Raw genomic sequence first — 23,723 nt, 5'->3', positions numbered from 1 at the left:
CGCTATGGCAGCTTGCCTTGCGCCACCGGCATCATCAGTTATGAGCAGACTCTCGAATCTCGTCAAAATGTCACCGCGTGCCATTCTTTCTCCCATGCAGCTTCTATGTCGCTGCGATGCCAGGCATGGCTATTGACGAAGAGTGCGCTGACGAAAGGACGCGACTGCTAAGTTCTATCGCTCACGAACCCGATACCACTTCTCTCGTTTCTTCGCATATTAGCAGGGATGAGCAAGCGCTGGGCGAAACTGGTATTGGAGAACGGTTGCCATACAATGACTATACAACAATTGACTGGCTTCACGACCTTGTTAGTGAATCATACAAAATGGATGGATCACACTGATTGCGCTGCAGGTCAAAGACTCCTTCCGCCATCGTTCTATCCACACCGGCAACGGGGTTCGTCATAGACTAAGATCATCCTTCGATTCCTGTGAGGGATGGATTGCTGTTGCCCTTATTGGCACTTTGACGGCATTTGTGGCTTACTTTGTTGATATAGCCGTCGCCACGGTCAGCGACTGGAAGATTGGACATTGCAGGACTAATCCATTCGCAAACAAGGAGACATGCTGTGCTTCAAGAGCAGACCCTCTGTCGATTGAAACTAGAGAAACCTGTCCGGACTGGCAATATTGGACCGACAACTACTGGTATGGATTTGGGATATACCTTGGTTTCGCTCTCGCGTTCGGGGTCATTAGCGGTTCAGTTACGTTGACCACGAAGAGGGATCTGCCTGCTACCGCACCAGGCTCAGGAGACAGGGGACCCATCAAGATGAACAGCCAGGTAAGGGACCAGGAGGACGCCGGGAAGTTACCGGCCGCGGGAAAATCAATATACATGGCTGCGGGCAGCGGCATTCCGGAGATCAAAACGATCCTGTCAGGGTTCGTTATTCCACACTTCTTGGATCTCAACGTCCTGATCGTCAAGGCAGTGGGCTCCGTCTTCGCCGTGGCTACTGGCATGTGTTTGGGAAAGGAAGGCCCCTTTGTTCACATTTCTACTTGCGTGGCATACCTGGTTGGTGTCCGATTTCCGAAATACCGAGAAAATGACCGAAAGCTTAGAGAGATTCTTGCAGCTGGCTGTTCAAGCGGCTTGGCCGTTGCATTCGGCGCCCCTATCGGGGGTGTACTGTTCTCCTATGAAGAAATATCCACTTACTTCCCTCGAAAGGTCCTCTGGCGAGCATTCATCTGCTCGTTGTTTGCAGCAATGACCCTCAAAGCGCTTAATCCTACAGGGACTGGAAAGCTGGTGCTTTTTGAGACAAACTATGGCTCGACTTATCAACCCTACCACTACGTCGTGTTTGTCATCCTAGGCGTTGCTGGTGGCATCTTCGGCGGTGTCTTCTGCAAAGCCAATTTCTTCTGGTCACGTAGCTTTCGAAAATACGACATCATCAAGAACTATCCCGTGTTCGAGGTCTTCTTGGTAGTACTCGCGACGTGCTTACTGCAATATCCAAATCCGCTTACTCGAGACCCTGGCGATGTTATCATCAAGAACCTATTGGTCGACTGTTCGGATGAGTCAAAGACAGCTTATATCTGTCTCCAGGAGGAACGTGTTTCACCCACTCCCGAGTATTTGGGCTGGCTGGTCTACGGCACACTTGTCAAGCTTGTCTTGAGTATTGTCACCTTCGGCATCAAAGTGCCCTCTGGGATCATCATTCCTGCTCTCGATGGCGGAGCGTTCTTTGGACGGTTGTTGGGTCAACTGCCTTTGCTCGCAGGGTCCATTTCTCCAGGAATTTTTGCCATGGTTGGAGCGGGAGCATTCCTGGCCGGAGTCAGTCGGATGACCATTTCGCTAGCCGTGATCATGTTCGAATTGACCGGTGAACTCGAGTTCATCGTGCCCAATATGATTGGGATCATGGTGGCTAAGTGGGTCGCAGATGCTCTGGAACACGAGGGGGTCTACGATCTGGCACAGACGGTCTTAGGCCACCCATTCCTCGACCTTGAATACAGTATGAGCCTGGTGCAGGAGGATAATCACCTTGTCGAGGAACTGATACCTCCATCTCAGACGATGCGAGAGATTACGGTGGAAGTGCCAGAGAATGGCGTTGTCCCTCGGGTTTTATTGGCCGAGAAGCTACATCAACTCCAACGTCGAGGTCTCATGGATGCTGGACTAGTTCTCGTGCAGAAGAGTATGCTTCAAGGCTACCTTGCGGAAAGCGAACTGCAGTTTGGGCTCGAGACGCTGGGTCGGAGCTTTCCAGAAAGATGCCTGGTGCGTCTACTGTCTCCGACCACAGGGATGTTATCTTCTGAGCACGAGGGTGAGCTAGACATGTCACATTTCGTCGACCGCACCCCGCTGTCCATATGTGCTAAAGCGCCGATGGAATATGCCGTCGAGATGTTTGGCAAGCTTGGACTGAGGCATCTCTGCGTGACGGAGGATGGCACTGGAAAGCTGGTGGGCGTCATCATCAAGAAGAGACTGGTAGTTTGGCTGGAAGGATTGAAACATCGGCGAGGACAGTAGGTGGAACACAGGAGGTTGGTTCAATTAAGAGAAAGCGGACCGCCTGCATGCCCTGGATGGAGTTGAGTAGTAAAGCTTGTCATCGAATTAGCTAAGTAGGTACCACCAGTACTACTGTACTCCGTATGCACCTTATCTTTGTCCGGTGGGCAAATACCGGTACGTAGTGCCGCGATTCCAAGATTTGGTTGTTCGTTCTGCCCCCTGAGCCTTCTTCAGGCCTCGACGACGGGACGAGCTGCCGGACATCATTTCTGGTCGGGCGCTCAAAACAGGCGTGATGTGCAAGGATGGTTGCGCACTCGAGCGCCCCCCGGATGAACGGTACATAGCACGGATCCTGTGGCAGATGGAGGCGAGGCAAGACGCAAGCCGCAGGCGGGGCTGGAAGGGATTTCTGCAACGTCGATAAATGTCTGTTATCTGCTGCTCCATCCTTTATCTCTCCAATCACCGTCATTGGTGGCCTCCAACGGTTTCGTCAACAGCAACTTTTTTTGCGCAGCTGGGGGAGAGCGCCAAAGTCAGTTTAGGTATTGAGGAGTTCCTCTATGACTAGCACCGCTCCCGTGAGACCCTTGTTGACATCCCCGTCCCAGATCCCTGCTGGCTTTTTCTGCCTTGCAAGTTTGTCCTACCCCCCGTTGCTCAAGTCGTCCTTCTCGCCATACAACCAAACTCTCCGGCCAGCCAATTCGATCTCGACCTACCTGGTCAATTCGAGCCTACTCCTCTGTCCAGACCATTCCTCATTCCTTGTATATCTCTCGTGACCGGAGACGTGTTACCGTCCCGCGTCCCGTCTCCCCCCGGTTCAAGAGCTCGGCGTTGGGTGTAGCGAGCAGCATGTGCACGAGCGGGTCAGCATGATAACCTCATGAGTTGATATAATGTCGACAACGGCTCCGGGCAAGCAACATGCCCGCCACAGCTCACACCTCCCCAGGACTCGCTCGGGACCAATGCCCGGGTCTCCCTCCAGAAGGTCTCAGAGTGAGCGGAGCACAGACGAAAGCAGCCCGCAAGCTGTTGCGGACCATTCTCTCTCGACCCGTCGATCTCGAGCCAGCTCTACCTCTAGCCAACCTGCAGCGAGGACTCCAGCAAGGTCCTTCTACCACCGTGCCTTTCACGGCCAGCTAGATCCTGCCCACTACTCCTCCTCAGCTGAACTACGAGAAGAGACTGCGGAGTTGGCTTCGTTTGCCCTCTCTGACAACGTCTCCCCACCGGGGAGCCCGTCACGAAGCTCTTCACTCGACTCCGATGATGGTTATCCCGATGCTATTCAGGAAGAATCTGAACCCGTGTCACGAGACGGTTCCGATCACAACTCGCCCACTACCGGCGAGCCTCCTGTCTCTGAGTCAAGTATGATGAACGAGAGCTTTCCGGAACAAGAGGCGGGCTATGAGAATGGATCATATAAGAGAACCACGGCACACGGTCGAAACTCCTCCGACAGAGGCAGACCGACCTACGCAAACGAACGGACTGCTCTCCTAGGAGACCGCAAGTCTTCAATACAGTTCGGCTCATTGAACGATGTTGAGCGACAATATGCGGAAGATGATAGTAGTTTCCACAAGAAGCTGAGGGCCACAGCTGGACGAGCTCGATCAATTGTTCATGTGCTGTGGCATCCAAAAGCCTGGAACCGGCGTACCATCTTTGAAGAAGTCATCGTGCATCCGGTCAGTCTCCTGCCGGCTGTTTTCTTGGGTCTGCTTCTCAATATCCTGGATGCTCTCTCGTACGGAATGATCTTGTTTCCATTGGGGCACCAAGTTTTCGAAAATCTGGGTTCGGACGGCATAGCTATGTTCTATGTAAGCACGATTGTGGCCCAAGTTGTCTATTCTTCGGGAGGTTCGGTCTTTCGAGGTGGAATCGGATCCGAAATGATCGAAGTGGTTCCCTTCTTCCACAAGATGGCCTTCACGATCGTCAACAAGGTCGGAGAGGAAAACACGAAATCCGTTCTGGCAACCACCATCTTGTCTTTTGCCGTCAGCGCCATCCTCACGGGCGTGGTTTTCTTCCTTATGGGAGCCTGCAAATTAGGATCTCTCATTGGTTTCTTTCCACGGCACATTCTTCTTGGCTGCATCGGGGGTGTCGGCTGGTTTCTTGTTGCGACCGGCATCGAAGTCTCTGCCCGCCTCCCCGGCAATCTCGAGTATAACCTTGATACTCTCAAGCAGTTGGTTCGAAGCGACACCATTTTCCTCTGGATTATCCCAGTACTGCTTGCAATCATTCTCATCATTGTGCAGCGTTTTGTAAAATCAAACATGCTGGTTGGCGGCTATTTTCTGTCGGTTGGCGCGGTCTTCTACTTTTTCAAGTTTGCCCTGGGCATCCCCATGGAAACGTTCCATTCAAGAGGCTGGGTTTTTGATCCACCACCTGCCGGGAATCCATGGTACCATTTCTATACTCTGTACGACTTCAAGGCTGTTCACTGGGGGGCCCTGGCAGATACCATCCCGGCCATGTTCGCCTTGACATTTTTTGGAGTGTTGCACGTCCCCATCAATGTCCCAGCACTCGGCATCTCAACTGGTGAAGATAACCTCAATGTGGACCGCGAACTTATCGCCCACGGCGTGTCTAATTGCCTGAGTGGACTGTTTGGAAGTGTCCAGAACTACCTTGTCTACACGAACAGTCTTCTCTTCATGGACAGTGGCGGCAACGATCGTCTAGCTGGCTTGTTGCTCGCAGTCGCAACTCTTGGCATCTTGTTGGTCGGGCCCGTTATTATCGGTTACATTCCGATCATGGTTGTGGGCGCTCTGATTTTCTTGCTCGGCATCGAGTTGCTTGAGGAGGCCCTCGTTGGTACTTGGGGCAAGGTCCACAAGCTTGAGTATGCCACCATTGTCATCATCGTTGTTACCATGGGGGTATGGGATTTTGTGGTCGGCATCTTGGTCGGCATCCTGCTTGCGGCCCTAAGTTTTGTGGTTCAAGCATCGCGCAGAACAGCCATCAGGGCCGAGTATTCCGGGGCAGTTGCGAAATCTCTGGTTCGCCGGCCGCCAGTACAGCTCACGTTCCTGAAAGAGACCGGTCAACAGATCTTCCTGATGAAGTTGGCTGGGTACTTGTTTTTCGGGACTATTGTCGGAGTGGAAAATCGAATTCGAGCTCTGCTTGCGGATGATTCTTTCCGAGACCGACCGCTCAGGTTTGTCATCTTGGACATGGCCCAAATCAATGGCATTGACTTTTCAGCTGCCGAGGCCTTTACCAGGATCAATCGGTTGCTGCAACAGCGGGGAGTCGAGCTCATCGTGAGCAGTCTAGATGTCGATGGCGAAATCGGTCAAGCCCTTCACAATGTGGGCCTCTTCGCGGCAGATTCGAATGTGTCTATCTTTTCCGATCTCAACGTCGCCCTGGAACACTGTGAGAATAAGCTGTTGACTGCGCTGTATCGACAACAGGAGCATCGTCGGACCAAGCGCGTGGCGATGCATCTTGATGTTCCTCGCAGCCGCAGCCAAGATCTTTCACAATCGTACAAGGCCGAGTTCATGGGCAGTTCGCCACGACGAAAGTTCCTTCATCAAGTCGCCGAGACCGCTCTCGACGAAGACGCCTTCAGCACGAGCAAATGGCAATCCTTCAAGCAGCCACTGCCTCTGTTGCTTCAGATCTTTGCGGATTTAAGTGACAGGAATGAAGACTTTTGGTATCGTGCCACCAGATACTTTGAAAAAGTGACTTACCCGCAAGGATCCATTCTGTTTAATGTTGGTGACCGGCCAAATGGCTTCTATATCCTCGAAGAAGGCATCTTGCGCGCCGATTACGACATGCCACAAGGCAGATTTTCGGAGCTCATTGTCGCCGGACGGCCCTGTGGGGAATTGCCGTTCTTTTCTCAGACACCGCGCACAGCCACCATGACAGCAGAGAAGGATTGTATCACTTGGCAACTGGATCGACAGAGGTGGCATGAAATGCAACGACAGGATCCCGATGTGGCCCAAGAGTTACTCACCATCGGTCTGAAGCTGACCAAGGAGAGAATGGATGCGATCACGTCTTATGTTTTGACGATGGCAAGCTAGGGATAGGCAGCATCGCACCTCGTTATACCCAGAAGGCAGGCTGGGAGGTATTTTCAGAAGCTTGTATATCTGTATATACGCCTTGACGCTGAATTGAACAACACGAGTGGGCTTTTGGTGCTATATACAATCAACATTAGGCCAACGGCACGTCTGCGTGCAAAAGTAATGTTCTGGCAAGTTGCAGTCAACCCTGATTAATTATTCAAGGATAAATGAATTCTAAACAGTGGCTGTCCCTTACTAACCTGAGAGAACGCCGCTCCTGTTATCATTACAACCACTCAAACTAATATGTGACACCTTGATTAGGCAGAAATCGGGTGTGGGCTTTGCGGGCTTCCCAAGGCTCAGGCTTGTCGGCGCCCCGCGACGGGATAAGGGACCGGCGACTGTTGGCGCGAGGGTGTCAGAAGTCTTACTGACTTGAGTTACGTTTCACATTTTGGACTGCCTCCTTAAGCGGGCCTCGTGCTCCGAGTCCTTGGCCCGGACGAAGGCTTTTGCGAAGCTTAGGAGGACGACACCAACATCCAATACTAATCACCGACACTTTCAGCTGTCTGCTTCAAGTCCTGCAGAGCATACTGAATGACATCTCCGTAGTCAAATCACATTGAGTGGTCTTGAATTTCGTCCCAATATTAAATGCCTCCCTTTCTCAGACGCTGTCACTGTCTGAAGACTGATGAGAACCCACGGTGGACCTGAGTCGGAGGAGAAGAAGCTTCTGCTGCAACGATCGACGCCGAGTGGAATTATTTGCGAGCTTGCAAGAGGATTACCCAGCAACAGAATAAATTGGTCACGCACTACCTACTGCTGAGGAGATTTAGCGGGGCAGACACTGTTTGATTCTTGAACATCGAAGTCTTCACCAGACGCTTGAAAGGGGACATATAGCATAGACAAAGTACTCCGCAATTGCGACCACGACATCGTGATCAGCACACCATTTCAAGACCTGGACAATAATAATCCCCGAAGACGATACCTACTCTTAATATGACGCCAGGGAGGCTAGAAAGGCGAGATGCAGACAGTGCTCGAGACTGAGCAAGCTGATAAACGAGACACCATTAGCGCGGACTCCGAACATTTTGAAGTGAAGGGAGCATACCTCTCACCGCCTGTCGTTGACCACCTACGCGCCTTGGAATGGGGATCACCGGGCTACTTGAGGGAGAGGGTTCGCAACAGGCCTCCAGAGTCCAGACAGGGGAAGCTAGCATGGCAGACATATCCTACTCACGTCTGCTCTGGTCCACAACTTTACAGAGTATAACCCTCGGCATGTGATGGCTGCAGGAGGCACGTCACCCGAATGACGGTCGCATGACCAGCAGCCGTTTCCTGGCATCCTCTTGTCACTTGGGTTTGGGAGGTGACAGGATCCCTTGCGAACGCCACAATATGTCGTCGCTTACCAGGTGTTCCAGACCCTGGAGGTAAAGTTGCAGGCTTGCTATCGCGCTTTTCTCTGCCAGATGAGGAGACGAGGCACTGGAGGTCAATCGAGAATCAACTGGGTTTGGGCTAATTACATTGAATATACGGGAGTCAGGGACGCCATACTCCGTATTTCACGCCGAGAATCTCACCTCGCTACCTATACGCAATCTTGAAACTTCTGACGGTACTACATGTTTGATATTCATCTCGATGGCTCTCTTCCTCCGCCAACCCAAGATGCCTGTACGCGATATTTCCCGGCCCCCCACTACAACGAATAACGCCATCAAGGTCTTGGACGGAAAGAGGACGGCGGAGCGGGGATGGAGGGGAGGTCCTGGATCGGCGTGATGATCTTAGGAGCGGTACTTCGATACTGGTGCGAAGCAACAGCTGTCATGCGATACATTGGCAGTACGGAGTGGCTGACTGGAGTTGAGCGTCGCTACGAGAACCCTTGATCCCGGGAAGAAAGGGGGACGTTTCGGGCTGTTGACTGCCGCTGTGGAAGAAGTGGTTCATATGCAGAGAAGAGAGATGGATTCTGGTGTACTCTATACTCTGGATGTGTTCACAGCCACCCACTCCGTACAATGTTCGCAACATGCTTTCAAAACTATACAAGTGCAGGCACTCCGTACTCCATAGTAGTTCAGATTCGATTGGATTCTGCGACAGTGGCGGACAGGCAACGGGAATTGACGCTACAGAAAAGGCGTTGGACCCGTCGTGGTAGTGACTGGTTCAGTGGAGTAAGATAGAGACGGAGGTGGGTATAGTTCTGGGTTGCTGGAGGCTGTGTTCACGTCTTCCAGTTAAAGGGCAGGGATGGTGGGCCTGGGTTGGCCTGCTAGTTTGCCTGGCAATTAGTGGCCGTGTTAGGCACCTTGGTCCCTGTTAGCCTGATGCCTAGTGGCCTCCAAATCTCTTCTCGCCGGTGCTGCGCTGCCCTGACTGGCCACTGGACAAGGCCGACAGAACCCCCAAGGGTGACCCAAAACAAATCCCCCAGCCTGGCAAGGCCAAAAATCTTGGATCCCATCATCTCACGCGCCTTTTTCAATCTCGCTCCCTTTCTCTTGTCCAATCCTATCCTCCTCCTCACTGACAGCCCTTCTTCTCATATCCAGAGGCTTCGCTTCACACTCTTCTCTTCACCTTCATATTTCAACACACTCCCTCACAGACCATATTACCTGTGTGCGACAAAACACTCAGTAAACTTATTCTACGTTATTGTCGACATATTCGACTCTACCACCACCCCTGTTCTGTTCAGACACATTCTCTCTGTCTGAATTTGACCTTCTAAATCTACATTTTGCCCTCCGCAATCCCTGAATCCGTCTTAATTCATCACACCATCCAAGTTCGACTTGATCAATCATGTCTGTCGAAGCCCCCAAGTCCGTCGAGGAGACTCCTGTCGCCGAGACCTCCAAGCCTCTCCCTGAACAGCCTGAAGCCTTAACTGCTCCCGTGGAGACATCGGCTGCCCCCACTGAGACGACCGAAGCTGCTCTGGCAGCAGATGCTACTACCACGGAAGAGCCTGTCGCCCCAGCCACGGAGGAGGTGAAGAAGGATGAAACGCCCGCAGCGCCTGTCCCTGCTTCAGAGGGTGTCTTGGGATACAAAGAACCCACCCTGTTCAAGTATGTGTTCCTGGCGTGAATGGCCACAAGTGAACAAGACGAAATCGCAGGCTAACATGTGTGATGTGCAGGAAGTTTTTCTTCACCAAGCACTACTTCTGGTTTTCTGAAGAGCCATCGACACCAGAGTCTTTGGCCACTTTCCTGCGCTCAGAGAAGGCTGATGCAAAGCATTCAACAGCCGCATGGGCTCGCGAAACCGGCAAAGGGCTGCTGTTTTTCGCCAAACGCGTCGAAGACAAGGCGACTCCGGTTGGGATCATCAACCTTGTAAGTAGCCGTCTCCTCACATGATTCTGTCTATAATAGGAGCTGACGGGTCTTGTCCAGGCCGATGCTTCCAGTGTCACCAAGGAAGGTTACAACCTCTTCAGTTTCAAGGCTGGCAGCCACCAGCACCGTTTCGAGGCCACCAAGGCTGACGAGCGCGCGAGCTGGATCGTTGCAATCGAGAAGGCTATTGAAGAGGCCAAGGGTCTGAAAGAGGAGATTATCGGACGTGAGAGCTACAAGAAGAACGTTGAAGAATATTGTAAGTTTATACATGATTCTCCATGACCTATTGGTTCCACCCATGATCGTCGGCTAATGCAGCTCTAGCCAAACCTCCCGTTATTGCTCCAGCCGCCGCGGCCAAAACTCCGCGCTCGAAGTCCAAGGAACCCAAGAAGTCCCTCGAGGTCAACGCTGCCGCCACTGCTGCAGCTGCTACCACCCCGGCCGCCGACAACTCCAGCACCTCTGCCAATAGCGCTGAAGAAACCCCCAAGGCCAAGAAAGAGCGCTCTCAGTCGCGCAAACGTGGCAGCATCTTTGGAACTCTGCTTGGCAAGAAGGAGGAGCTGGCCGAGAAGAAAGAAGAAAAGGCCGAAGCCAAAAAAGAAGTAAAGGAAGAGCAAGAGACCGAGGCGGAGGAGAAGAAAGAGGAAGCCAAGGCAGACGAAGAACCTAGCAAGGCTGTCGAAGCTGCCGAGGCTTCTGCTGTCGCCGCTGCTGCCGGTAAGTTGTGATTGTCTGCGTGGATGCGATGCAATTTATCTAACACGATGTAGCTCCAGTTGCTGCTGTCGCCACCGACAAGAAAGAGGACAAGGAGGAGGAAGCGCCAACTGACAAGAAGGCCAAGCGAGGTTCTGTCTTTGGCAACTTCTTCAAGCACCGTGTGACCAGCCCAACCTCTGAAAAGACCGAGAATGAAGCGACTACAAGCTCGGATGTCCCCCCTGTGTCGGAAACGGCGCCCAAGCTCGAAGAGCCAATCGAGAACAAGCCAATCAACACCGCCGACGTGACTGCTCCAGTGGATGCCGAGACGTCTGCTGCTCCAGCTGAAGAGCCTGCAAAGGATGCGACTCCCGTTGCCGCCGAAGCCTCCAGCACCCCCAAGACAGAAAAGAAGGGTGGTTTCATTGGTTTCATCAAGAAGACCGAAGCCAAGTTGGAGGGCAAGAAAGAACACAAGGAGGAGGCCAAAGAAGAGACCGCCGCTGAAGAGATTGCCAAAGACCCTGTTGCGGCCGCCAGCACCCAACCCACCGAAACGGCCGTTACCGATTCCGCAGCCGAGACCAAGGAAGAGCGTCCTGCACGTGACAACAAACGCCGGACGTCGCTGTTCTTCAACAAGAAGAGAACCGAGGCCACCGATGGCGAAGATGCTACCGCCGAACAAAAGCGCGAGAAGTCTCCATTGCCAGGCAAGTTGATCGGCAACCTCGTCCGCCGCGCTAGTAAAGCGGTGAAGTCGGAGGGGCCAAAGGACAAGCCTGCGGAACCTGTCACCGAAACTGCCACCACTGCCCCCAGCGCTCATGAAGCGACTACGGTCTCGGAGACTCCTGCGCCCGTCGCAGAGGCGTCTGAGCCTAGCCAAATCACTGGTGACGTTGTCCCGGAAGACCTTGTCTCCAAGCCCGAACCTGCGACCACTAGCAGCACTGCTCCAGAAGTCAAGGCCAGCGCTTGAAGGTCCAACGAGGTCAGAGACAAGACTCCACGCACATCCCTGTCACATCCATCTCGACTGTCTGGAACGACTAGCCCAGTTGAGTTTGAGAAGTGGTGGGACGAGAAGAACTACAGCAATCCTTCGCTACCTCCTCGCAGCCCTTCTCGTCTCTCTGGCCTCGTCGGTTGAGGTGGCGCGACCCGGATTCGATCCGACGCCAGATTCTGCATGGCTTGCTTCTTTCTTTCCGCTTTCACCACCTTGGTCCCAGTTTTACGACAAACTCGAACAACACTCATTTGCATATGTTTTTGTGTGCTTTCAGGATACCCCCCACTACTAGATCGAAATTGGTTTTTGTTGTTTGGTCGATTGTGCGTTTCAGTACAGATACCCCGCTTATGCAAGTCTGGTCCTTACGAGAAGAGATACCCCCTGAGAGCAAGTGTGCTACTGGATGAAAGGCAGAGAAGCGGCAGTGGGAAAAATAGGAGGCTTATTAGTCCTCTCTATCTTCCCAATGTGGGGATTCCCCTGAAATTTGGAAATTTCTGTTGAATGCTGGAACAGGTCTATTTTGGAATGTCGATATTTCAAAGCAAACCAACGCCATACCTCGACTTTGTCAGAGAACGGTATGGTGCGATAATGGAGCGAAAATGGGGAAATGCTAAGCAGATGGTTCAGTAGCAAGCACAGCATAGCGAGTTCGGATAGTAATAGCTAATACAGTATCAATCACAGTTGTTTCCATGTGTTTTTTCTATGTATGGAAAGTAGTTTTGATTTACTTTCAGGAGTAAGTACGAAGCAGACACCTGGATAGTACCCAGCCCATCAGCTCTGATAGTAGTAATTGGTCCCAGTCCAGTCAGTACGTCCGACTGTCTCGAGTAAATGCCTGGCTAAGCATACTTGTACTCCGTACTATACTAGAGATTACACATTATATAGTAGGTAATTATATGGTATGCAGTGAGTCTCTCCTACTGCCAAGTGAGGAAGTGAGAGGTGAGAGGTGAGAGGTGAGATTCTTGTTCTTGTTGAAGGAGAGAGGAGAGGAGAGGAGAGAGTATGAAGGAGTGTTGCGATCCTCAATCCTCATAACCATAAGGCTCTTGTCCAAGTCACAAGTCACGTGTGCTATGTTACAAGGCTACGCCAAGCCTGTTGCCAAGCGTTGGCAATCACGTGAGTCTGTCTAAGATCACATGATGTCATGTGACTTACAGTGTGACACTCAGCCGAAATAGGCAATCCAGCTTCCTCAAACAGACCTTTTTATATTTTCATCCCCCAATTCTTTTATTCTATTCAGGTTCGATTCCCCGGCCCGGAAAAGTACACTTCTATATGAGTACTGCACCGTAGCTAGCGACTTGGAAGGTTGAGACTGACGAACGTCTATCTTCGATCTATATCGCATGGCTTATGAGACACACTTGACTACTATGCTCATACTATTTTCTCTTCTTCATCATCCTACATTAACATCATCCTCCTACATTAAGGCATTGCAATAGTCTCAAATGAAGCACGAGGAAGCAATTGACGGTAGTGGTGGTGGCGGTAGTAGTAGTAGTAGTTCACAGCACACAGGACACAGCACGCATTGTACAGATACACATCGTATAGGTAGGTAGATAGGTATAGTATCGCTTAGGCTTAGGCTTAGAAGCCATGTCCGAGTCGGTAGAGTAGAGTAGAGTAGACTGTAGTAGTGGTTGTAACTTATTCCGTCACGTTGTTTCACAACATGGATAGCTGGGATGGATAGCTGGGATGGATAGATGGGATGGTCATGATGGGATGGTCATGATGGGACGGGATAGATGGGATAGAATGAGAGATAGATGATGGGATGGATATCGTAAACCTCCAGTAAACCTCTAGTACTCCCTATACCTCCAGTACACCTCCAATATACCTCCAGTATAGCGAAAATCAAATCAGGGACGACCTCGTCAAAGAAAAACAGACACACACAGCATAAGAGGCATAAAGCGGACTTGGAAAGGGTCAAATAAACACCGAGACACACAGACATAGGTACACATGCAGACACTGGAGACCAAAGCAGCAAGACATAAGCAGACAGGTAAAGAAAGATACAGACACAGGAGACCAAAGCATCAAGGCATAAGCAGACCGGTAAAAGTTACAAAGATACAGACACAGGGAGACGCAGATGGTAAAGATCGAGTTGAATTCGCGCCTCCAACTCAACGAATATAGACGTCGAGTTGGAGACAGACGTAATCACGTCTTGCATGAGCTAGCTATCTGCAAACTAACAATAAAGAATGACTGCATACATCGCTTTCACCCTGTCGGGATCCGCAACGGTACTTTTGAGGATTGAACCACGTTCCGAAACAGGCCACGAGTCAATCCCATCCAGAACCCGAAGTGTCCTCGTCCTCGTCGACCCCAGAGGTGACATGGTGACATAGGAAAGTCCAGAGTATCGTGAATGGGAGACGGTCAGAACCGGCCATAACGTGTCCAGAACAACAATCAAGCAGGCAAGAACAATCTGGCCTTCGCGCCCACTGCTACATGGGCCAAGGCCTGAGCGTGTCTTGCAGAAAAACCATAGCGATGAGTTTTTGGTGGGGGAAGCCTGGGAATCCCAAAGCGAGAACCTCATCAACCCCCATGATCGCTTGAACCAATAAAGACAAGAACGATAAAGAAAAAAGGGCGACGTGGCGGAAGGGGAGAGGCAGCCCTACTGGCTTCAGCCCAACAGTTCCCCAACCCCAAGGCGTCATGCTGCTGCGTCTGAATGCTCCCTGAGTAGGAAGCGACGACAGCTTCATTGTGGTCCGATGCATTGTAATCAAACCAAGCGTCAAGGTAAGATTGATTTCCTGTCCTCGATCATCAAAACACTCCGTGATTGGATTTCCGCTTAAACTGCCGCATCCGGGTCGGCTCCTAGACGATAGATGATGGCCCTGAGTCGTTGAATCTCCGACTCGGCAGCTTCGGCGGCTTCCTGCTTTCTTTGTCGAGACTTTCGAGCAGCAGCGGTGTTCTTCTTCCTCTTGGCAGTCTCCTTGTCGTCGTCACTGTCGATCTTGATTTCTGTCAAGACTTTGGAGCGCGACTTGGATGAGGGCTTGCTGATGCCGTAAGTTTCCGAGTGTTTGCGGCCATGGGCGAACGGCACCGACGGCGGCCGGCCAGGAGATGATTTCTGCCTAACCATGGGAAATGCAGTGGCAGAAGATTGCAGGTCTGCGCCATTGAAGCCCGACTTGACTCGAGAGGGCTCATTTGACACAACAGATTTCTGAGCAAACTGATCGAAGCCGTTTTGGGGAAACAGTGGTGCCAAGTTGTCTAGTTCGCCAAAGTTCAACTGGCCATCTAATAGTCCATCTTCCAACGGAGAGGTGTTCAAACCACTACTGGCCATAGCCGGAGACTCAAGGTAGCCGGAGTCGGGCGTACTCAAGTTGGGGAAGGCAGTAGATGGCGGGGCCGACATGATGATAGAATCATCCTTGAACAGATCCGACGGTGAAACAGTACCATCGTTGGGCGTGTACGCAGAGGCAGCGGCGTAGTTGGTTGGCTGGAAGTTGGTGTCGAAATCCAAGAAGTCATCCTGGGAGGCGAGAAAGTCGCCTCCCGGAAGGAAGGTGGTGTCAAAGACGGTCGACATGCCGGCTGACGAGGTTAGTGTTCGGTTCCGGTGAGGAAGCTGTTCGCGATTCGTACCTTGTGATACCGTGGGTGCCGAGTTGTTTCTATGAGTGATTGTTGAGGGTAAATCAAATGGAGGAACAGGAGGGAGTTGCTGCAGATGAGCTAGTTGACGCAAGCTTTGTTTCTGTAGACGTTGGTGTGACAATGCTGGACTTGAGTAAGACCGGTGGTTGAGTGACGAGTGGAAATGCCCGAAAGACGGAGACTGATTAGACTGGACTGGAGACACTCTGCTGCTGAGGGAGAGATGTCTGGGTTGAGACAATCTGTGGGGTTTAGGGGCTGTACTCGATATCGCCTGCGCACGCGAGGCTGTCGGAGAAACTCGAGGGAGGATCTCCGGAGCGGCGAAGAGCTGAAAGTCCTGGGTGAAGCTGTGGTGATTCTGCGGTGCAGCGGGTGATCTTGGGGTTGAGGGACGCCATTGTTGCTGTTGATCCGTGGTGAAGGATGTATAATCCAACGCGTGAATGGTTGCGAAGGTGAGTGAAGAACTCGTGCTGAGGGAAGCGACGAAGTCTTTGTTCACAGGGACTCCGGGTGGAGACTGTGGACGGGGGGTGAGGTGAGAGTCAGTTTGTTGTAAACGGGGAGAGATGACTGAGTCTATCTTGCCGGTGAGCGAGACAGAGAGGGGACGAGAAGATCAAAGTGACTCCATGTCGTGATGAAGTCCTGATGCTGTTCTGAGTCGATGAGTGTTTGTGGTGATGCGGAAAAGAGAAGGAAAAAAAAGGGAAAATCAGGCAGCAGGCACGGGGCAGGAGGAAGTTTAAGTGCGGCGGGCAGCCGGAGCCTGCGCCAGTGTGCGTGAACCGCAGTGCGCCTTGGCAGGGTGGGTCTGTCGCGGGCGCTAGTCCCAGTGAGCAAGGACCCACCACGGGCTGCTGGTGATTGGGCCTGGCGTTTGAGGCCTCCTTAGCCCGCCGCTGAAACGGCTCACTGGCACTGACTGGCACTGACTGGCAGTGCACCTGTCCAGTGTCCAGCCCGCGTTTGCAGAGGGTGGCAATCTGACAGGTGACAGGGCCAGGATGCAGGATGATTGTACAAGAGAGTAAGAACAACAACCAGATAACAGCGTGTTCTTTCACAGGACCGAGGATTGAGGACAGCCAGTGCTGACCAACTTGAAGGCGGACTAGCACCTTAGCACTCTCCCGCTCCCGTTCCACCCCAAGGCAGACAATTGTAGTGGTACATCGACGCAACTCTATTCCCCCCATGGTTGGCCCACGACGGCCACAGAAATACTGTACCACTGCCATTATGATTGATCGGGGCACCTAGCATCTAAACTACGGGCACCTAAGCTGGCGGATGGCGGGCGAGGATGAAACAAGTTGCATCGCCGTGGTCGAGTTGACAGTTGACTCATAATCGGTGGAGTCTGCAGCAGCCGCCGGACCATTCAATGAGCCCTGTTAGATGCCGGTCGCAAAAGTGCAAGAAGCCCGAATACGAGGCACTGCAGTCGCATTTCCGCGGTCTCCATTACCAATTCGACGCCCTTTGGCATGATCGTCAACTTCAGCAACATCTTGCATTCTGCTACGATAAAGACAGTCAACTTGTTTCTGGCTTGCATACTGTGATAAACGGAGATATTACTCTGTATGGATCGAGGACACAGGGCTCTCCCAACTAACAAGTGGTGTCTGCTATCTGGTGTGGCTTAATTTCCCCTTTCTTCTCCATTGTGACTCACAGCTTGAGCCTCTAAACCTGTTGCTATCTGGCAGCCAGAACTGACCACTCACCACCGACCACTGACCACTCTGGAGTCTGCAGGCCGCACTGCACCTGCATCTTGTTTTCCATCGTTCGATTGGGAGACGCCATCTCATCTTTCTTTTGCTGCATGCATTGTATGGCTCCGTCGAAATTCAGAGCCATACCGCGTAAATTCGCTCCAAACCCCCGGCGGGGCCCTAAGGCCACAGTCGATCGATACCTTACCTTACCTTACATGGGCACCCACACCACCCACACCAAAGAGGCTGTGCGCTGCATGCACCGCGCCTTGCAAGACTTGAGCCGTCGAACCTGTGGTCAACACCATATCCCCTTCCCTTCAAGAGAATGGATGCTTATCGTGTTGTTCCATCGCCAGCATTTCTCGCGGGCAGCCTGAACCCTCGTTGTGCACTAATTACTGCGACACCATGGCGGCTTTGATTCTCTACGGGAGCTAGTTAAAGTGCTGACATAGTAGTACACGGTTGCCATCGACGTCACGGTGCAGTGAATGCATTTTATAGAGTACGGATCTATTATGGCACACGCAGTAGTAGGTAGTAGGACTAGGCGGGCAGTATTAGTAGGCGGCCGCGAGGGACACGGAGGCAGCAGGCACTCATCGAAGGCTGAAGCAGTCAGGTGGCTCTTCAGCCCTACCGACCTGGTACTCGTAGGCTATGGTCAGCCGAAAGATTGCAGGCCTTGCAGCGACTGGTAAAGGTTCCTAAGGCCTGGCCCGGCCCTGTCATGTACCTACTTCTCGACTGCTGTGCTTGCATCTCGCGATATTGCCGTCGTCCTCTCCGCCATGCCGCCAATGGCTAGCCTTTACATAACAAGCTCAAGGAAAAGTAGTCCGAGAGATCGGATTTTGATTGAATCATACAGATCAACTCTTAAACCATACAGGATCGTACGACGACAGTCCACGCCAGTCCGCACTCTCAATCGCCGCCCTCTAGTCCACCGACGTCGGCAGCTCCGTGACCAGCGCCCTCAACAACTCCCACGGTTTCTGGTCCACAACATCCGGTTTCTCACCGCTGAGCATCTCCATGACCTGTGCGCATTCCGCTCGCAAGACTGCATCCAATAACTCGTCCACCCGCTGCCACTCCGCCCGACGGTTCTCGTCCGCTCCTTTCTCGTCTCCCGATCCTCGCTTGACCAGATTGCCTTGCGCGTCTTCCACAGTTGACCGTAGCTCCTCGAGCTCTCGTTGCAGCTCGCTGCCTTCCTCTTCCGCCCAGTGGATCTGGCGGCGCAGCAGGCGGAAATATTGCGAAGGAGGCAGACTGCGCTCGTACTCGTCCATGTCCTCCCAGATCTCCGTTGGCCAGTAGTCTGGAGGAAGAGGTAGAGTGAGTGGGACACTGTCGACATCGACAGCATCGGCGAGTTCCTCTGAACCATCGGCGTCCGCCATTTCAACGTCGTCAGGATTGATTCCCATCAAGGCTACACTGTATCTGGTGGGTAACGCAGGAAGATCTCCTACCAGGGTACCTTTCTTATCCCCGTTGGTCTTGCCGCCCATTGTCAACTTTATTCTCTTGACCGTGTTGCCAGTGGGCCCTCCGTTGGAAATGCCTCCCGTATGGCCTCTGGGCACTGGATCGCTCGGTCGCAACGCCTCAGTTTCATGGACGGTACGCATGTGCTTAGCTAGAGCGTCGGATCGCGTGAAACTGCGGTCACATTCGGGCAAAGAGCACATAAATGGCTTCTCCTTGGTGTGGCTTCTCATATGTGCTTTCAACGCGTAGGCACTGGTATGAGGTTGGCCCTTGCGAGGACATCCATCCCACTCGCAGTAGTATTTCTTTTGGCGGGGAACAATATGTATGTCATTGATGTGGGCGACAAGGTTGTCCATATTGCCTTGCTCCTGGTCTGTGCAGCCATCCCAGAGGCATTTTGTCACTTGAACATAGTCTGCCAATTCGGGATTGTCAGGATTGGCCTGGGCGGCGGCGTACGCGGTCGACAGAGGGTGAGTGGGACCGAGATGGGCAAAGGACGGTGAAGTTGGAACAGAGCCTGAACTGTCGCTCGATATCGATCCTGTGGGAGATCGAGATCGAGATCGTGGAATCACGACGGTAGAACCAGATTGAGGAGTGGCATGGTCGTAGCTAGATGCGCCCGTCTTGCGGCGTTTAGCTGGAGGCATGTCGAGTGCTCGCGCCGTGGTGCTCAAGGGAGATGCCAGATCATCGTCTGATGCAGACACCGTAGAGCCTCTTGAATGCGAGCGCGACCGATTGTTGAATTTGACATCTTCAGGAAAGTCGTCAGAGTCAATATCTGACAATGGAGACCCCGAGTTGGGGGTTTCCGAGTCGGGATCCATCGCGCCCAAACGTAAACAAAAGGCGCGGTGATAAAGGATGCGAGTCTAACAAATTGGCCACGGTGAAGAGGATAAGTTGTACTCGAATCTCATGGTGACGGGGCTTTCGAGTTGTTGAAGTGTCAAGATGCCCGTCGCTGCAGAATGGGTGCAAGGAGCAGCCCGCCAGACCTGCTCTGTTCAGAAACTTTACAACACGCTAAAACACCACACATCCAACGTTGTCGCGTCTACCGAGTCCAGAGTAGCGAGGAATTGGACTGACCACGTCGTCACCAGTAACTATGCCACACAATTCTGTTCAGTCCATGTCCTGCAATGCGCGTGAGCACACACACTCTGGTTTAGACAATCTGAAGGCACAGTCTCGGATCACGGCCTCGTGTCGTATGGTGCTATGTGAGGAGAGCGATGGACGTAATAGACATGTTAGGTCGGGCTCACTCTACCTGCTTACCCCTTATGGAAGGTTGCAACCCGTACGCCTCTTCTGCGCCTTTTGATCCAAAATTCAGGTAGGGTGCCTTCGACCGCTTTCCTCTCATTTCTGTTCCTGTCTTAGTCCCTTTGGTGCCATCGTCTTTTGTGACAGACCGTCAAGGTGTATTTAGAGACCAGCAGCCATCATTTATCCATGGAGGGAGGAGTACGTGGTGAGAAAGGGAGGCAAAAGTAACGGCGCAAGACATTGACACACGTATAATTGATACTCCTCAATTTCCAGCACTATTATTACCACTGTGTACATATCCCAACCCCCGAAGCTTATTGAGGATCCAAGCGCGACTGCGACCAGGCCAGCAGACGGGAAAAAAGCGAGGCCAAACAAGCATGTCAAGTGCCGTGGCCCGGACGGGGTTGGCCTTCCATCACAATGCGAAGCTCTATACGCTGTCGACGTCTGTGGTGGCGGTGACGCCATTCCAAGCCCTGGCCGAGACGAACCGGCAGCTCTTCAAGACGGGCAGTGACGACGACTTTGTGGTGGTGACGAGTGAAACCCTCTTCCACCCGCAAGGCGGCGGCCAACCGTCGGACACGGGCAGCATGGAGTCGATGGACGGGGCCACGTTCACCGTGTCGGCGGTGCGCATGGACGGCGAGCACGACGGACAGGTGTTGCACCTGGGCCGGTTCGGCGGCGAGTCACAGCCACGGCGGTTCAGCGCCGGCGAGCGCGTTACGCAGTCGCTGGACGTCGAGAAACGCCTGCTCTACTCGCGTCTCCACACGGCCGGGCACGTGCTGGGCGCGGCGGTGCGACACCTGCTGGAGGCGCAGGTGCCGGGCTTCGACGAGCTCAAGGCCAGCCATTTCCCGGACAGTGCGGCCTGCGAGTTCCAGGGCCTGATCGAGGGCAAGTGGAAGGACGGCATCCAAGCCCGCGTCGACGACTATGTCGCCCGCGCCATGCCCGTCGAGATCGACTTTTGGTCCGAAGACGACTTCCGCGCCAACGGCCTCGCCCGCCTCATTCCCTCGCCGGACAGCGGTCTCGGCCTCGCCCCCGGCGAGAAGTACCGCGTCGTCAAGATCATAGGTGCTGAGGTCTATCCTTGCGGCGGCACACACGTCGACTCCACCGATCTGTGTGGGAAGGTCGGTGTCAGGAAGATCAGTCGGAGTAAAGGCACCAGTCGGGTTTCGTATACCGTGTCCTGAGATCGATTGTTCTGCTCATCTGTTCACTGTTTGCTCCTGGGCTGGGCTCTGCACCCACCAGTGTGAGCCTGACACTTTTGTGGTCGTCGTCAATCTGTCGAGTTCGTTGCACTTAGATGCACATAGATCGAGGCCTTGGGCTCCCTTTCCGGGCCTTACATGTGGAATACAAATCCAGTCAGTCAATTGGTTAGAACTATGTCTCTGTACTGTATTCGGCGAGCTTGTCTGTCGAGGCCGCCAGTTCCCTAGGCGTAGATAAGATGCCATGTAGAAGCTGATGGTGCCGATTCATTTCTCATTAATCTACTCTAATCTTCCTCACTTTTCCTTTGATCGGCTATCCCCTGTGCAGGCTTCCATTCATAATGATGTTTGCCCTTGACCGGCTCGCCGGGCCCTTCGGATCTAAGGTCGAAGCTATGCTGGCCGAAATAATCCAGCTCGGCCTCCATAAACTGCGTCGGCAGCTCTGTCGAGCCCGAGTATTTGTAGAACTCGAGGGTGGCGCTCAACGAGGGAATATATGCGTCAGCCTCGAGGCTTTTGAGCACGACGTTTTTCAGCGCAGGGAAGCACTTGACCAGTTCGTCGCCGAGCTCTCGATTGGCAAGCAAATTGTCATTGTCATGGTCCCCACGCGCCAGCACTCCATCCAGGAGGTCTGAGATGTAGCCGCTCCTGATGATGCAACCGCTACGCCAGATCTGCAGGATTGCGCGGTAGTCGAGGTCCCACCCTTTCTCCCGATCCATGGCCTTGATGATCTGGAGGCCCTGCGTGAATGAGCAGAGGAACGCCGCATACAGAGCAAGCCTCAGGTCCTCGAGGAACGAAGGTAGCGCTTTCTCGTGCGGGACTTCGAGTTTGATGATGCCCGGGGGCACGCCGCCATGGAAGGATGTGTTCACGGCCAGACGGCGGGCTGCATCGGCCGAAGCGAGGCGGAACAGATGGGCCGAGACGATGGTTGGTGCCGGCACGTGTAGACGGATCGTCTCCTCGCAGGTCCAGACCCCCGTGCCCTCGGAGTTGTCGACATCCTGCACCACCTTGTCGAGGACGTTGGTGAGGACGAAATTGCCGTCCTTGTCCTTGGTGCGGTTGATGTCGACGCCGATGGAGACGAGGAAGTTGTCTTCTAGTGGGCCGTCGCTGTTCCAAGATTCAAACACCTCTGCGATCCGCTCATACTTCATCTTCAAACACCTGTTCATGATGAACCAGACCTCTGCGATCGCTGACATCATCCCTTGTTCGATACCGTTGTGCACCATTTTCACGTAGTGGCCACTTCCACCAGGCCCGATCGCCGTGACACACGGACGGCCTTGCCTGTCCTTGGCCGCGACTCGCTGCAAAAACGGCAGCACCTTCTTCAGCGCTTCCGCGTCCCCTCCAGGCGACATGGACGGCCCAGATCTTGCGCTCTGATACCCGCCACTGACACCGCATCCGATGTAATGGATCCCATCAGGCTCGAGTTCTTGTTGTCGTCGTTCGGTATTCTGCCAATGCTCGTTCGCGCAGTCAAGGATGATGTCACCCTTTTTCAGGTACGGCCGTAGCCCTTGAACGATCTCGTCGCCGGCGGAACCATGCGGCGTGCTGAATACGAAAAGCTTGGGTGAGTTGGCTGAGGAGAGGCTTTCACAGAGATCTTTGTAGTCTTGATGCCGCAAAACACGGTCATCCAGGTGGATTTTCTTCACCTCGTCTTCCAGAACGCGGGCATTGTCTTCTTCTATTCGTACTCCATGGTTAGAAGGTCGACTGACTTGGAACCATTGAAGAACTTCCGATGAATACCACGTACCGGGATCGAAATAATGTACCTCAACACCATGCTCGGCATATAACAGAGACATCATTGCACCCATGCTTCCTACGCCAATCATGCCAAGCTGTATTGTCTCAAATAGTCAGTCCCGTTCGGATTGGTGGCTGACGCTATCCAGGCGTGGAGGACCATTCTAGGTCGTGAGGAAAAGACACACCTTTTGGAACTCGGGCCCACTGGCTTCATCCATCTTATCGGTTGAACAACGCTCCCTTCTATGCTGCTGTTGAGATGGTCGAGGTTGCTAGAATGCTTCCAGGCTTCGATGTCTTCGCTGTCGATAGTGGGTGAGTCGCGTCTTTTATCACCACCTAACCACGGAAATGAGGAGGCCGTCGGAAGCTGATATCCGCATGACTGCGTTAGCATCAAGTATACTAGGTATTGCTTACTCGAGATCCTTCGAGGTTGACGGGGAAGATCTACGCAATCAAGGTGGTCCCTCCACCCTCAACTGTCTGCGTCTGACGCGTATGTGACGTCATGTTGCCCACCAGCTTTGGTGGCTTGATGAGCTTCTATTCCATGTCACATGGGCGACGACGTCTAGAGGAAGACAGGAAGCAAGTCAATGCGCATTTGCACATCGATAGGTGACTAGGACACCCACAGGTCTCTTTTGCCCATTCCAAACCACTGCTCTCTGAGGAGATCTTGCCATATGTTGTGAAACGTTGAGGGCGCCCAAAGACTGGATCAAGGGAGTTGGTTGATGAAGCTGCAAGTATAACAGTATTCGATCCTCTGGCTCGA

At 53.0% G+C, this 23,723-nt stretch overlaps 7 protein-coding genes across 7 annotated transcripts; 4 read left to right on the top strand and 3 right to left on the bottom strand.

Moving 5' to 3' along the window:
* Positions 1-125: 125 nt before the first annotated feature.
* On the top strand, positions 126-2,521 carry A1O3_10028 (uncharacterized protein; the record flags this gene model as incomplete). Its single annotated transcript, XM_007740119.1, has 2 exons — positions 126-311; positions 359-2,521. 2 exons carry the CDS (start codon positions 126-128, stop codon positions 2,519-2,521), a joined length of 2,349 nt encoding a protein of 782 aa, XP_007738309.1.
* An 890-nt stretch (positions 2,522-3,411) lies between these two features.
* On the top strand, positions 3,412-6,603 carry A1O3_10027 (uncharacterized protein; the record flags this gene model as incomplete). Its single annotated transcript, XM_007740118.1, has 1 exon — positions 3,412-6,603. One exon carries the CDS (start codon positions 3,412-3,414, stop codon positions 6,601-6,603), a length of 3,192 nt encoding a protein of 1,063 aa, XP_007738308.1.
* A 2,838-nt stretch (positions 6,604-9,441) lies between these two features.
* Positions 9,442-11,676, top strand: A1O3_10026 (uncharacterized protein; the record flags this gene model as incomplete). The annotated part of the gene is made up of 5 exons (XM_007740117.1): positions 9,442-9,710; positions 9,782-9,980; positions 10,041-10,242; positions 10,311-10,709; positions 10,763-11,676. The coding sequence occupies 5 exons, from the start codon at positions 9,442-9,444 to the stop codon at positions 11,674-11,676; spliced, it is 1,983 nt and encodes a 660-aa protein (XP_007738307.1).
* Positions 11,677-14,572: 2,896 nt separating this feature from the next.
* A1O3_10025 (uncharacterized protein) lies at positions 14,573-15,331 on the bottom strand (the record flags this gene model as incomplete). Its single annotated transcript, XM_007740116.1, has 1 exon — positions 14,573-15,331. One exon carries the CDS (start codon positions 15,329-15,331, stop codon positions 14,573-14,575), a length of 759 nt encoding a protein of 252 aa, XP_007738306.1.
* Positions 15,332-18,073: 2,742 nt separating this feature from the next.
* Positions 18,074-19,468, bottom strand: A1O3_10024 (uncharacterized protein; the record flags this gene model as incomplete). Its single annotated transcript, XM_007740115.1, has 1 exon — positions 18,074-19,468. The coding sequence occupies one exon, from the start codon at positions 19,466-19,468 to the stop codon at positions 18,074-18,076; it is 1,395 nt and encodes a 464-aa protein (XP_007738305.1).
* Positions 19,469-20,299: 831 nt separating this feature from the next.
* A1O3_10023 (alanyl-tRNA synthetase) lies at positions 20,300-21,130 on the top strand (the record flags this gene model as incomplete). The annotated part of the gene is made up of 1 exon (XM_007740114.1): positions 20,300-21,130. The coding sequence occupies one exon, from the start codon at positions 20,300-20,302 to the stop codon at positions 21,128-21,130; it is 831 nt and encodes a 276-aa protein (XP_007738304.1).
* Positions 21,131-21,441: 311 nt separating this feature from the next.
* On the bottom strand, positions 21,442-23,010 carry A1O3_10022 (uncharacterized protein; the record flags this gene model as incomplete). The annotated part of the gene is made up of 1 exon (XM_007740113.1): positions 21,442-23,010. One exon carries the CDS (start codon positions 23,008-23,010, stop codon positions 21,442-21,444), a length of 1,569 nt encoding a protein of 522 aa, XP_007738303.1.
* Between the last annotated feature and the right edge of the window lie 713 nt (positions 23,011-23,723).

The sequence above is a fragment of the Capronia epimyces genome, assembly GCF_000585565.1.
Source record: "Capronia epimyces CBS 606.96 chromosome Unknown aczIQ-supercont1.10, whole genome shotgun sequence".
Classification (NCBI taxonomy): domain Eukaryota; kingdom Fungi; phylum Ascomycota; class Eurotiomycetes; order Chaetothyriales; family Herpotrichiellaceae; genus Capronia; species Capronia epimyces.
The sequence above is the reverse complement of the archived record's forward strand: the minus strand, read 5'-3'. Positions and strand labels throughout refer to the sequence as shown.